General features: G+C 47.6%; 1 protein-coding gene across 6 annotated transcripts in view; it reads right to left on the minus strand.

Annotated features, from left to right (window-relative positions):
• Positions 1-15,605, minus strand: part of ACOXL (acyl-CoA oxidase like) — a 341,825-nt gene that overhangs the window by 282,674 nt on the left and 43,546 nt on the right. For all 6 annotated transcript variants that reach the window (XM_070798172.1, XM_070798174.1, XM_070798171.1 and 3 more), the window contains exons 3-5: positions 11,013-11,096; positions 947-1,033; positions 263-361 (exon numbers count right to left, since the gene is read on the minus strand). In XM_070798172.1, the coding sequence (XP_070654273.1) occupies positions 263-361; positions 947-1,033; positions 11,013-11,096 (270 nt within the window). The remainder of the gene's footprint in view (positions 1-262; positions 362-946; positions 1,034-11,012; positions 11,097-15,605) is intronic.

Here is a 15,605-nt window from a genome sequence, read left to right on the forward strand (position 1 = left end):
AGCATTAAGTTAATAAGTGCACCTCAAATGTCTCAGCAGTGTCCTCCCAAGGTAGGTGCTGTGCAAGTGTTGGCATTAGACTCAGGGAGGCTGAGCACACATCCACCTCCACTGAAACTCGGACACTTCCGAATCCGAGCACCTCTGGCTAGAGAGCCCACACAGTGTGGGCGGACACGGCCTCGGGAGGAAGCAGAGGGAGGGTCTGCTGGGTTCAAATCTTCTGCCCACAGGACTGCAGAACCACACGAAGAATCCTCACCTGTGCAGAGAAGTCAAAGGTGGCTTCGGTCTGGATCGCTCTGACGTTGCTCCCGTGGCCCCTCTCAGTCATTGCAAACATCCCCGTGTATTTCTGCTCCTGGAGTTGACCGGGTTAGAAGGGAATCAGCTAGTCAAATGGCTGCTCTAACTGCCGACCTCTCAGATCATTATCTCAGAGGACAGGATGGCTGGATGGCATCACTGACTCAATGGACATGAGTTTGAACAAACTCCATGAGATGGTGAAGGACAGGGAAGCCTGGCATGCTGCAGTCCATGGGGTTACAAAGAGTTGGACAGGACTGAGCGACTCAACAATTGAACAACAGATCATTAAGAACATCAGCGAGAGAGGGAGTAGTGAGTTGGAGACACTATAAAAATTCAGTCTGGTGACAACCAGGGCGATAACAATATGACAGACCTGTGCAATCTAAAAAAGGGAGTCTTAGGATTCTCATTTCAAACAAAGCTCTGGATGACACTAATTCTACATTTTACTTTCTTTTTCTGCAAACACACACACACCCCTAGCTACTGTGACATTTTGCTACCCACTCCAGTATTCTGGTCTGGAGAATTCCATGGACTGTATGGTCCACGGGTCAGAAAGAGTAGGACACGACTGAGCGACTTCCATTTTCATTTTCATAGAAACTATCTAGGGTGGTGCATGCCATACCTGGAGAGGCTGAAGCCACTGAGTTACGTGTGCTGGGCCTCCAAGACTTCTGATGGCCCCACCGAACAGCCAGTAAATTATTCCACACTGGAAACAAGCACAGGACAGATCATTGTTAGAAACAGGCAACAACTTAATGACGACCGAACCCACTGGGCAAAAGCATTCAAGGAACACCGATCAGCTCATCAAGCTCTACCTTCGCCCCACAAGCAGCACGGCATCCACGGCCTCCCCTTCGCGGCCTGTCCAGCCCCATCCCCCTGGGCAGGCACGGCTCTCGGTTCCCCTTTGTGCAGAGGTCACCCCAGCAGCACAGCCCACCCATCCCCTATCCTCAGAGAAGCCTGGTGCACCCCATCACTCTGCCTTGTCTGAAAAAAGGGAAAGTGTTAGCCACTCAGTCATGTCTAACTCTTGGTAACCCTACAGACTGTAGGGTCCGTGGATTCTGTCCTCTGTCCATGGGACTCTCCAGGCAAGAATACTGATGCCTTCCTCCAGGGGATCTTCCCGACCCAGGGAATATAACCAGGGTCTCCCTCACTGCAGGCAGATTCTCTACCATTTGAACCACCAGGAAAGCCCCTGCCTTGTCTGCTCAGGGTTTAATTTGGTGCCTTGTAGGTCAAAGATACGCAACAGTCTTTGTGCGCAACAGATCCCAGGTGCTGACTGCAGCCTGGAGAGTCCACAAGAAACAGTCTGCAAACAGGAAGGTGGATGGAAGAGGTCAGGCTACAGCATGAGCAGCCACTGGGCTCAGGTGAGGCAGGCCAGACTCACCCCCGCTCAGCGCCCCGCCAGCTGGGGACCCTGCACAATGACACAATGCCTGAGTTTCCCCATCTGACAAAAGCGGTGAATGATGAGCCCTACCTACTGTGCCTCCCGCCTTCCAGGGTCTGAGCTCCACACACTCACTGCCTATCACGACCATCCCAGGAGGAAAGCACAATTCCCCTCACTTGATAATTGGCAATTCCCTCACCAGGCTTCCCTGGTGGCCAGTTAAAACTCTTCCTGCAATGCTGGAGACCCAGGTTCAATCCCTGAGTCGGGAAGATCCCCTGGAGAAGGGAATGGCTACCTACTCCAGCATTCTTGCCTGGAGAATTCCATGGACAGAGGAGCCTGGCGTGCTACAGTCCATGGAATCGCAAAGAGTCAGACATGATGAAGCAACTGACACTTTCACCTCCACTTCCTCACTTGACAGATGAGGACAGTGAGGTTCAGGAGAAGGAAGTGACCTGTCCACAGCTGCACCTGAGGAAGCACGTGGGGCTGGGGTTCAAGTCCAAGCTGCCTGACACCCAACAGCCCTTCGTAGCAAGGTTCAGTGAGAGGCAACTGCCAAGCACTTTGGTCAAGAGGAGGAGAAAGAAGAAAAGGAAGGGTGGCTTGAGCAGGGCCATTTGATGGGAGGAGGGGACTGACTGCAAAGACAGAAGAGCTCAGGTGTTCAGACATTTGCTGTGCTTGCTGTTCAGCATCCCCATAGGAACACAGCCCCAGCTTTCCTCTTGGGAGTCCTCTTCCCCCAGATTCAGTCCAAGTGGCTCGTGGCTAATGTCAACCTCCAGTCCAGCTTTCAGATGAGCCTGGGACCCAGGACTGGCCAATCTGCCTAAAATTGTGGCCAAGGGGATGCTTTGGGATGAATCTGTGATCTGGGTGGGTCCTATCAGACTGGCCACTGGACACAGGAGTCAGCTATTAGAGAAGAGAAACTCTCTCTTTTATTGGAAGTAATGGAACTTGGAAGAAGGGAGGGTGGGGATTGCTCTTGCCATCAAGAGAGCTGGTGAAGGAAGCCAGTGCATGGGGGTCAAGAAGTTGAGAGATGAGAGGGACCAGGTCCCACACACCCACATCTGAAGCGAGTGGACCCTGGACTCTTCGAGTACAGCAGCCAATAGGTCCTTTTTTCTGGGGTCACTGCAATGGAATGCATCCCAGTGGACACAGTGACCCCAAGGAAGACCTTGCAGGTAAGTGGCAGAAACAGCATCTTCACATGCTCCCATCTGAGAACTGTCATCAGCCTCTGGTGGGGACCATACCCCGCACCACACGGGTGTAATCAGCCTTACGCTAACTTCCAAAAAGGCCACCTCATCAAGTCGAAGTGAACCACTTGACCAGCTGAAATGCTCTGACGTCACAACGGATGAATTTCACTAATTACATCTGACATATGAGGCGTTTTGCCTTTGGAGGCATCATCAAACGTCCTTGGAAGAGGCTGAACACCCTGATTTCTCAGTTCCCTGCTCCTTGGAATCACTGCCGACCCAGCAAACTGCTTTTCTAATTCCAACCCAGGAAAATGGAATCCATCCAAATAGCCCTTTTCCCCCCAAACCCTCTTGGAAATCAAGTTAAAGAAAAATATTTTTCTAAAACTAAAAGAGGTTGAATTTTCTGCCCTTAAGTCTCTTTGGCTGGTGGCTAATGCGTTCTTTATGTTGCATTGTTTTCCTAGGTTTTACATTTTTTCTTCCTCTTTAGAAAGACAGGAAATGAGTCGGCCACCTTTTGAAAGACTCCATTCACTAAAGGCTATTAGTAGGAGCGCTGGGCTGGGTGAGTGAAACCTGCAGGCTTCTGGAAAACCACAGGAGCTGGGCTTCCCTGGTGGCTCAGTGGTAAAGAATCTGCCTGCCAATGCAGGAAACATAGGTTCAATCCCTGATCCAGGAAGATTCCACAGGGCGTGGGCAACTAAAGCCTGTGTGCAGTACTACTGAGCCTGTGCTCTGGGGCCCAGGAGCCGCAACGACTGAAGTTCGAGGACCCTAGAGCCTGTGCTCCGCACCTAGAGAAGCCGCCACAGTGAGAAGCCAGCACACCGCAACTAGAGGGTAATCCCCACCCACCGCAACTAGAGAAGGCCCTCACAGTGATATAGACCCAGCACAGCCACAAATAAAAGAATGGTTTTAAAACTGCAGGAGTTAACTGAGGCATTACCTGCGAGACCCTGATCCACACGGTCTGTTCAAACACAGGCCTCTTCCCATGTGCTGACCAGCATGTCGCCAAAGCCACAGTCCCCAAAGAGCAGGGAATCTGACGGCTGGGGAGGCCCTTGGGGGACTCTCACAGACAGCTCCCTGGCCCACTGTATTCTGAGCAGGGTGCGGCGCCCAGCCCGGCAGGCAGGCCCAGGTGCCTGGCCAGGGCGTGGTGGTCAGATTGCAGTAAAGGGCACGAGAAGTGGAGGCGTTTGGGGAGGATTCTGGAGACAGAGCTGGTGGGTTAGACTCGGGAGGTGGGGGCAATGTGATACCTCGTCTTTGACCTGAGTCTTCAGATAGATGGAGGATCATCCACTGCAAGGGAGGAGGCTGCAGGAGAAGCCAGGGAGGAGGGGTGGATTCCTACAACAGGGATGCAGAGCCGGAATGGAGCAGGCGCAGAGCCGCCGCGAGGAGCAGCACCAGCCGTCCCCGTGACAGGGCACCAGACCACTGCTGCCAACACGGCCGTGAGAGGCCTGCTCTGGCTGGACCCAGCCCCCTCAGGAGACAAGATGCAGAGAAAAGCTGGGGAAAGCAGCGGCAAGGAAATAAAACGGAAGCGGGAGGCAAGGGACACTCAAGGAGAACCCTAACTTTAAACACGTGCACACCTTGTACTGCTTGTTTGAGAAAGCCCCCTCTCTCCTTTCTCACTTCTCTGGAGGACCACAGACACAGCTCCAAGGTCAAGTGCAGGGGGTCATGAGCACAACAGGCCCAGGGAGGGCTGGTAGCAGCCTCCGGTGGCCACAGTTGGGAGCTGGGAACTACAGTCAGGACAGGCTGACAGGCCCAGGGATATGGTCTTCAGCAAGGCCCTTTAGCTCCCAAAGAGTAGCTAGAAGGAGAGCCGACCCCTGGGCAGGGAAAGCTGAATGGGCTGAGCCTGGGAACAAAGGTTGGTCCCTCCTCCACCCACTAGCTGAGCCACCATCTGGCAGCCCGTTTGGGGAAGGCCCACGTCAGAAGCTGCAGCCCCACCACCACCACCACTTACATAGCTCCTGCAACCTGCAAGGCATGGCCTGGAGCTCCTCCTGGGCACCATCGGCTTAAATCTGAACCAGCCAGTGACTGGGCATCAACACCAGCTAGCATCACAGTCCTCACAGAAAATGAAGCTGCAGGAGTATGATGTGACTTCTAGGGCCGTGATGGAGACGTCTCAGAGTTGGGACATGAACCCTCATCATTCTGACCATCTCCCTGACACCACGGACCTGCCAGATCTCTGATGTGTGCAAGAATCCAGGTCCTTCCTACATGATGGGCAGACAGAAGGCCCCCTAAAGAGACTTCAAGTGCATTCAGATTGTTTCCATTTCAAAAGCAGATGGGAGGAACTTACCTGGTGATCAAGTGGTTAAGACCCCATACTCCCAATAAAAGGGGTGGGTTGATCCCTGCTCAGGGAACTAGATCCCACATGCCACACAACTAAAGATTCCACGTGTCACAGCTAAGAACTGCCATAGTCAAATGAATAAGTATGTTTAAAAAAGAAAACAAAGAGTAGATGGGCTATACCAAGGCACTGCAAACGGTTTTTGAGACTACGGTGACCCCACAAAAGATAGTGCAACGGACTAAGTCGTTAGGTCTTCACCCAAAAACTCCTCTATTTGTTGCTGAATAGTCACTAAGTCATGTCCAACTCTTTGCAACCCCAGAGACTTACCCAAAAGGCTCCTTTAGTCCATGAGATTTTCCTGGCAAGAATATTGGAATGGGTTGTTATTTCTTCCTTCAGGGGATCTTCCTAATGCAGGGATGGAACCTACAACTCCTGCATTGGCTGGTGGATTCTTTACTGCCGAATCACCAGAGAAGCCCAGAATTCATATGCAGAAGCTTTAATCCCCAATGTGGTGTTAGGATATAGGACCTTGGGAACTAACTACATTTAAATGGGGTCTTTAGAATGGGGCCCTTATGATGGGATTAGTGCCCTTACAAGAAATACCAGAGTGCACACTCTCTCTCTCTGTCTCTCTCTTTTCTCTCTCTCTGTCTCCCCCATCCTGCTCCTGAAATGTGAGCACACACAGAGAAGGTGGCTGGCTGCCTACAAGCCAGAAAGAGGGCCCTAACCTGGAGCTGAATCAGCTGGAAGTTAGATCTTGGACTTCCCAGCCTCCAAAACCATGAGAAAATTAATTTCTGTTGTTTAAACCACTGGTTCTGTAGCTGTTTATCATGGCAGCCCACGCAAACCAAGATAGAGTGAGATGATTCAAACAAGGGGAAACAGGAGCCGTCATGGGGAAGAAGAAAAGGAAGCAGGTCTCGATTCTTTTGGCTGTAAGTTCATCCAGATTGCATCAGCCTGTTTGGCGGGAGACCTTGGGCCAGCTCCCAAGTCAGAGTGAGATTCAAAGCCCTCAGCAGAGAAGGTCTCTCTCTCTGGCAGCCCTCTCCATTTCCCCACGCCCTCACTGTGAGTCGCTGTCCAAGCAGCCCTTGGTTCAGCCAGCACTTGGCTGTGTGAGTACAACTGTGTTTGTCCGAAGCACTTACAGACACCTGGAGCTGCTGGATGATGCAGACTCGGAGGAAGAGAGAAAGGCGCTCAGGTCTACAGGGTGCAGATAACGCTGATGAACTGATGTTCAGGTTGACAGCCAGCTCAGGTGACCAGGAGAGCCACAGGGGCCTTGGGCTGGCAGTGAGATGTGGGGAGGTCGTGACCAACCCAGGACTCACTCACCCATTCTCCATGCACTGCATTCCCCTCACCGAAGTCTCCCTCCATCACCAACAGGAAAGGCAGAAGGGCTGGACCAGGGGCACAACCTACACCCTCCGCTAACTGTCTAGGATGTCCGAGCACAAGGAAGAAAGATTACCCTGTATGTAGCGCTTTCCTGGTGACTCAGCAGAAAAGAATCCTCCTGCCACTGTCTGCCACTGCAGGAGACCCAGGTTCAATTCCTGGGTCAGGAAGATCCCCTGGAGAAGGGAATGGCAACCCACTCCAGTATCCTTGCCTGGAAAATCCCATGGACAGCGGAGTCTGGAAAGCTACAGTCCACGGGGTTGCAGAGTCAGACATGGCTTAGCAACTAAACAACAGCAACAAACAACTCATGTGCGGGAAAAGCAAACAGGGTTAATTGTCATTTTTTAAAGTCTTTATTGATTTGTTACAATATTGTTTTTATGTTTTGTTTTTTTTGGCCATGAGGCATGTAGCATCTTAGCTCCCTGACCAGGGATTGAATCCACACCCCCAACATTAGAAAAAAGAAAGTCTTTACCACTGGGCCACGAAGGGAAGTCCCTAATCATCATTTTTGCCCAATTTTCCAAGTCTTTTTATTATGGTATAATAATAACATAAATGTTATAACACAAAGCTTGCCATTTTAGCCACGGTTACGTGTACAGTTCAGCAGGATAAACTGTACTAACAGTATTATGCAACCATTGGCACCACTTCTGAAACTTTTTCATCCTCCCAACAAACTGCCCGTTAACCAACAACGGACCCCGTTCTCCTCTTCCCTCGGCCTCTGGGAACCTGTAATTTACTTTTTGTCTCTAGAAATTAATTTGTCTATTCTCAAATTTTCATATAAGTGGAATCATACAGTATTTGTCCTCATGGATATGGCTTATTTCACTTAGCATATTTTCAAGATTCATGTTGTAACATGTACCAGAACTTCACTCATTTTTACGGCTGAGTGATAGTCCATGGTACATTCTATATATTAGACAATATTTTGCTTATTCATTCATGTACTGATGGACACTTGCTTCTTTCAGCCTATGAGGCACTGTGAACAACGCTGCAATGAACACTAGCATACAAGTATCTATTTCAGTCCCTGTTTTAATTCTTCGGGGTACATACCTAGGAGTGGAAATGCTGGATCATACAGTAGTTCTACATTTAACCTTTTGAGTGACTGCCAAACAGCTTTGATTCTATGCATTCATTTAATACTCATGTCTTGACACTTCCTCCATAGCAAGACTGTAGACAGATAGTCTTCAAGGATGCTGCCCTCTAGCGGTGCTAAGCGACATACAGGAGACATGTGAATAAATACCTCAATCCAAAATGGGCGCGCACCCAGACAGACGCTGTAAGGTACACGGACAGATGACAGCACGTAAGTGGGGTTTAAACTGCAGGCTCCCTGGCGCCTCAGTGATAAAGAATCTCCCTACCAATGCAGGAAACAGGGGTTCCATCCCTGGTCCAGGAAGACCCCACACGCCGTGCAGCAACTCAGCCTGTGCGCTATACCACGGAGCCTGTGCTCTGGAGCTGGCGGACTGAGCTGCTGAGCCCACGCGCGGCAAGCACGGACCCTCAACTACACCAAGAGCCCGTGCACCACAGGAAGAGAGGCCCCGCAAAGAGCAGCCCGAGCACAGGCACCAGAGCAGCCCCTGCTCACCACAGCTCGAGAAAAGCCTGCGCGGCAACACAGACTCGGCGCAGACAGAAATAAATAAATAAACTTGAGGATGGAGGGAGGTTTCCCTGAAAGAAGGACACTTGAGCTGGGACTTGAGAATGAGTGTCAGGCAGGTGAAGGAGGAGAAAGACAGCATGAGTGGTCCAGATGTGGAAACAAGAGACCGAAAGAAGGCCAAGATATATCCTGGGCAGGACCATATGGCACAGAAGGTGTCTGGAGAGGCGAATGTCCGGCCAGGCCATTTGAGGACCTGTGAGCCAGGTCAAGGGCTGGAGGCCTTCTCTAAACCATAAGAGGAAGAGGTCTTCAGTAGAGGATTGATGTGATCAGAGAAGCATTTTTAAAGGTCTGTTTCTTTAAATCTATTCAAATTTCCTTCTAGGATACTCAGGAGTAAAACTTTTTAAAAGTTTTCTAGTGTGGACAAATTCAAACAAAATAGAAGAGTATCATGAACTCAACAATTCCTAGCTCATGGTCCATTTTATTCATTTTCCCCCAGTTCACTCTCCCATTCTACACCGCAGGGGATCTCAAAGTTTATCCCAGACATTCTGTCACTTCATCCCTAAGTATCTCCTAAGCCTCTGTCAAAGGTAGGGACTCTTCTTAAAAGCATGATCCTCAAACCATTATTTCACCTCAGATACAATAATAATCTTTTAATACTGCCAGAGAGACAATGTTCAAATCTCCCCAACTGATTCCTAGTCTTTCTTTACGGTTTGTTGTTTGAATCAGGGTCTACTTAGGTTGGCTGAAAAGTTCACTCGGGTTTCTCTGTAGCATCTTGTGGCAAAACCCTAAACGAACGTTTTGCCCCACCCAAGAAGTAAGGTCCACACATTGCAACAGGCTGAAATGTTTCTTCGGTCTGCTTGATACCAGAAGCTGCCCTTCCCTCATTCGCTCAAACATTCCCTATGCAGTTCTGTGCGCCTGGCTCCGTGCAAGACCCTGCAGCTGCAGACGAGCAGGTGTCCTACCCAGAGAGTGGGGACAGCCTGTGGGGTCTTCCCCATAGAGACCTGCCAGACAGAATGGGGGGCAATGTAGCAAAACAACCAGCTGAGGTTCATGAGTCTTCAGCAGGATCCTCTAGGATTTCTGATAGGAGGATCTATTTGAGCATCTGACTGACTTTCTTCACTGCAGAAGCCACAGCCAAGAGAGAAGAGACCTTGCCTGGCTGAAATCATAGGGAAGCCAGCTTCCCTACAAACGTCTTCACCTTGGGATGGCATTCACAGAAGTCTTGGTTTTTAATTTCTGTTGCTGCATGCTAAGTCACTTCAGTCGTGTCTGACTCCTTGAGACCCTATGGACAGTAGCCCACCAGGCTCCTCCATCCATGGGATTCTCCAGGCAAGAGTACTGGAGTGGGTTGCCATTTCCTCCTCCAAGGGATCCTCCCCACCCAGGGATAGAACCCAGGTCTCCCATATTGCAGGCAGATTCTTTACCGTCTGAGCCACCAAGGAAGCCCTTTTATTCCTACTCATATGTAAACGTCTGTACTGCAGAACACAAAGAGTTTGCATCTTGGACTCATCAACGGCTTCTCGTTTGATCATTTCCTCTTCATGTTCTAATCATAACTTCTCCCTTTGGGGACATCAGAACTGGATGTCTGCATGCAGACACTTATTTGGAGATGCAGTGGCATCCAGGGAGGGAGAGGAGGTTACATGCAGAGCCACATGCCTGCTGGGAGACTTAGGGCATTAGGAGAGGTCATGGCACTCATGCCTTTTAAGCTATTCTGTTTACCACCCTTGGTGAGCTGGTACATGCAAACAAGTCTACTGCATGATGCCATTTTATACCCATTTAATCAGCAAAAATGGAGAAGTATATAAGAAGTATATAAGAATTCCAAGTGTTGTTCCACCCAAAGGAGTATTATTCAGTAGTTGAAGACTTAGGAGGACTTTTCTGGTGGTCCAGTGGTTAAGAATCCATGTGCCAGTGCAGGGGGCATAGGTTCAGTTCCTGGTCCAGGAAGATCCCACATGCCAAAGGGCATTAAGCCCATGCACCACACCTACTGAAGCCCAAGTGCCTAGAGCCCGTCTCCGCAACAAGAGAATCCCCGCAATGGGAAGCCCCACCGGAGAGTGGCCCCGCTCAGCACAACCAGAGCGAGCCCGAGCAACGCAGACCCAGTGCAGCCTGCATAACTAACTAAAACACAAAAGGAAAGGAAAGGAAAATAACTGGCTGGCATAAATGCAGTAAAACTATACAGAAAGAAAAAGCAAAGAAAAACAAATACCGGATTGAATACAATGACTGAAGCGGAAGTCAAGGGGATGTGTTGGGAGCTGTACCATTTTATAAACATCTCTTGTAGGGACAGACTGACACCTATGGAACTGTTTTGTTTTCTCTCCTTTTCATTCAAAATTATCAGTTCATGGGACGCCCCTGGTCTCCTGTGGTTAAGCCACTAAGCTCCCAAGGCAGGGGGCCCAGGTTCAGTCCCTGGTCAGGGAATGAGATCCCGCACACCACACCTAAGACCTAGCGCAGCCAAATAAATAAAAATATAGTGAAATAAAGCAAAACTTGCAGTGCATGAAGGCTGGGAGACCCACTGACTTTCACCTTTACTCCTGTGGCCATGTCCGCCATGGAGAGCACTTCTCCTATGACCAGGCTCCGGCTGACAAAATTCCTTGTTTTCTCCACCTGAAAACATGACAGACCCAATGTCAAGATATCCTTAAATCCTAACCATTTAAATTAACATTTAAAAAAAAATAAACATGTTACTTTTACAATTTAAAAAATTCAACACTTTTATTAAGCAATTTTTAAATAAAAAATAATCCTATCACCCTACAGAAGTCAATGTTTTCATCCTTATAAAAATTCTTTTTATTTAAGTATAGTTGATACACAATATTGTGTTAGTTTCAGGTGTCCAGCCAAGTGATTCAGTTAAATTTATATAAATGTATTGTTGTTCAGTTGCTAAGTCATGTCCAGGTCTTTGTGAACCCATGGACTGCAGCACACCAGGCCTCCTTGTCCTTCACCATCTCCTGGAGTTCGTCCAAGTTCATGTCCATTGAATCAGTGATGCCATCCAACCATCTCATCCTCTGCCACTCTCTTCTCCTTTTGCCTTCAATCTTTCCCAGCATCTATCTCTATTATTTTCCATCACTGTTTATGGTGAGGTACTGAGGAGAGTTACTTGTGCTATACAGTAAATCCTAGTTGTTTATCTCCTTTATATAGTCGTGAGCATCTGTTCATTGTTTTTTAATGCGATCATCTGGTCTCAGACCACAGACAAAGCAGTTAAAGACTCTCTTCTCCCATAATAGGAAGTCAACTACACCTGCATGGAGCCCAGCCCTGACTGACTTGCCTTTGGCCTCAGGTGGCCTTACCCAAGTCTGTCCCTGGGCCTCCCCTCAACGATTCTCCATGACAACCCACCAGGAGTCCCACCAACAGCGAGAGCCTGGCACAAGTCCAGGTGACCATCCTGATTCAATACAGAGGATTCAGAAGGTTTTGGAACATTCTGGACATAGGAAAAGCATTATTCTTCACTTTCCTTTCTAACCACAGACCATCCTTGGGCTTTGATCAGTTAAAAACCATGACGTCTGGCCCCCCTTTGTGACCCTGTCTTCCACTGCTGTGCACAGCAGCCTTGAATCCCAAAGCTATACAAGCATGCTCTTCTCCACCAGTAAGAAATGGGACAGGACAAGAGCACCATTGCTGTTTCATTTTAAAATTTCAGAGGCAGGTGGCATTTCTGCCAAAAGTAATGGGACCTTGCATGTGTAAATTCCAATTACCCTTTCTTGGAATTAATGCTAGCTTTTTTTTCCTCTGGTCCTGCGCCCCGGTAATGTGGGATCTTAGTTCCCCGACCCGGGATGGAACTTGTTCCCCATGAGTTGGAAGCTTGGAGTCCCAACCACTGGACCACCAGGGAAGTCTCAATGCTAGCCTTTTTGATTCATCAGTCTCTTCTGAAATGCGCCCCACAAAACTTGTGCAAGCTGCCCACATGCACGAGTGTATACATGTGTGCTGTGTGTGTTTGTACATGTGTCTAAACTATGCCCCACCAGGGCAGGAGGAGCCTATCTTCCTTGGATGACTCTCAGTTTCCAGACTGGCTTAAGCTCTCTCCCCAAACATACTACTTTCCCTCCTGTAGGTTTTTACAATGTTCCTCTCAAGCATTATTAATTTTTTCAAGCAGCAAACTGTCAAGATTTATGACTCTTAGCATGGCTCCTACCCAATGCATCTTGGATTGATTATTTCCTAAAATACCTCCAAGGCTGGAGCATGTACCAGTGCCTGGCTCCAGCATCACTCACACAGGAGAGTTCGTCCCCAGCAAATAATAAAAACCAACTGTAATGGATATTTGCGGGCTTTTTCAGAGGGTCCCTAGGTCCTCTGTCCTGTGGATCCCCACAATGACCCTTCATGAAGGGCTGAGTGGGGCAAGACGTGCTGACCCCATGTCATGGATGGAAGAGTCTAGGCTGAGGGAGATCAAAAGACTTGTCCAACAAGAATCATCTAGTAAGTGGTAGAAGAAGGGCCAGAAACCAGATACTCAGTGTCCTCACGTGGACCTCTTGCTCCCAGTCCTCAATGCCCCTCACTGTTGAGCTGGAGGAAGCCCGGGACTCTGGGTGGCCCAGTCCCAGTCATCAACAACTCTCTCCTGTACCACCAGCCTCATCTCCAGAAAGCATGTGACACCAACATGTCCCAGTCCCCAGGTGACTTTGCTAAGAATCACCCCACTCAATTCGTTATAACAGCCCCTTCCTCCCCTTAAACCACATGCTCTGCTGGAGCTAAACCTAACCCATCAGAACCAGGGAAATCCCTCAGCATCTCCAACTAGGCAAGGTTTTCATCATACTTCATTCTCTCCATTTCCACCATGGATGGGGCAGCATGACTTTGCCATCGGTGGGATCCAGCTATGGTCACTTTTACATGCATAAAAGTGAAATAAATTACGATCACATTTCCTAAAGAACCAACCCCCAATGTAGCCATCCTGGAGCACAATAAATTGATTGTGACAGTTCTTTCCCTTCTCGAGTCTCTGCCCAGGACAGAGATCTTTGCCGTTAGATCCTATGGGCAATGCCATAGAAGTCTGCCGTTAATGCTCTGGTGTTGACTCAAGCACTCATTTCGGCTGGTCCATTTCAAGACATCAAGTAAAAGTTTCAGAATGAAGACAAGGCTTAATTTGATGGATTTCCTTACTAGCACACACTTTTAACATCTTCTCCACACATAAATTCTCCCTTTTCTTCAGTTCTTCTTTCATTTCATTTTCCTTTGATTTACTAATTGTTCTTAAATAAAGAATGTCTAATATTTACAAGGTCCCCCCATATTCAATTGGCAGCATACTGAACTGCCCATGCTAGTAATGATCAATCAAATAATTAATGCATTTTTTGACATACATTCTTGCAGTATTTCTACTTATCTATATATTCATTTAGGCTGATTGAATATATTCAAGCCAAACTCAATTCCCATATCAGACTATTACCTTATAGTAATTTTAAATTATAATGATTCCATAAATGTATAGAGAATATACTCAAACTTGTATTTTATCCTAAATTATACTCTATGATATTTACATTTCTGCTTAATAAATTCAGTCTCAAATAGAAGGAAGGTAATTTCCCCTAAAATAACCTTCATTTCTTTATAAAGCACTTGATATCTCAGTGAACTCCAGGAGTTGGTGATGGACAGGGATGCCTGGCGTGCTGCGATTCATGGGGTTGCAAAGAGTCGGACACGACTGAGCAATTGATCTGATCTGATCTGATCTAATATATCAGACCTTTGTGATACAATATTCTATTACAAAGCAAATTCTACAAAAATGTATATTTTTTTATTTTATAAGCCCAGAGAGTCTCCAAAAGACAAACATTCCTTCTTCTTCAACTAAAATCAACTTGATTGAACACTGCATGGGTGTCTATAATCTGAGCTTTCTTTCCTCTGATATTAAAAGACCCTTACTGTCCCCTTCATAACCCATTGGCAAGCCCTGTTAGGGGCCCAGCCAAGAGGACTGGGCAAAAATAGGTTCCTGATCTTAGTTTTCCAACATCAGTCCCCAAACTGGCATATTTGCTTCTTCCATCTTCTGGTTTCAATTTCCCTAATTTAGTTACATTTAATCAGTCTTACTGAATATATAGTCAATACCAGATGGTCAATACTGAAATCAGATTGATTATATTCTTTGCAGCCAAAGATGGAGAAGCTCTATACAGTTGGCAAAAACGAGACCAGGAGCTGACTGTGGCTCAGATCATGAAATCCTTATTGCCAAAGACAAACTGAATTGAAGGGAGTAGGAAAAACCACTAGGCTATTCAGGTATGACCTAAATCAAATCCCTTACGATTATGCAGTGGACGTGACAAATAGATTCAAGGCATTAGATCTGACAGACAGAGTGCCTGAAGAACTATGGATGGAGGTTTGTGACATTGTACAGGAGGCAGTGATCAAGACCATCCCCAAGAAAAAGAAATGAAAAAAGGAAAAATGGTTGTCTAAGGAGGCCTTACAAATACCTGAGAAAAGAAAAGTAAAAGGCAAAGGAGAAAAGAAAAATATACCCATTTGAATGTAGAGTTCCAAAGAATAGCATGGAGACATAAGAAAGCCTTCCTCAGTGACCAATGCAAAGAAACAGAGGAAATCAACAGAATGAGATTAGAGATCTCTTCAAGAATATCAGAGATACCAAGGGAACATTTCATGCAAAGATGGGCTCAATAAAGGACAGAAATGGTATGGACCTAACAGAAGCAGAAGATATCAAGAAGAGGTAGCAAGAATACACAGAAGAACTATACAAAAAAGATCTTCATGACCCAGATAATCACGATGGTGTGATCACTCACCTAGAGCCAGACATCCTGGAATGCGAAGTCAAGTGGGCCTTAGGAAGCATCACTACAAATAAAGCTAGTGGAGGTGATGGAATTCCAGTTGAGCTATTTCAAATCCTAAAATATGATGCTGTGAAGGTGCTGCACTCAATATGCCAGGAAATTTGGAAAACTCAGCAGTGGCCACAGGACTGGCAAAGGACAGTTTTCATTCCAATCCCAAAGAAAGGCAATGCCAAAGAATGCTTCAACTACCGCACAA

Source organism: Bos indicus, chromosome 11 (genome assembly GCF_029378745.1).
Source record: "Bos indicus isolate NIAB-ARS_2022 breed Sahiwal x Tharparkar chromosome 11, NIAB-ARS_B.indTharparkar_mat_pri_1.0, whole genome shotgun sequence".
Taxonomy (NCBI): Eukaryota; Metazoa; Chordata; class Mammalia; order Artiodactyla; family Bovidae; genus Bos; species Bos indicus.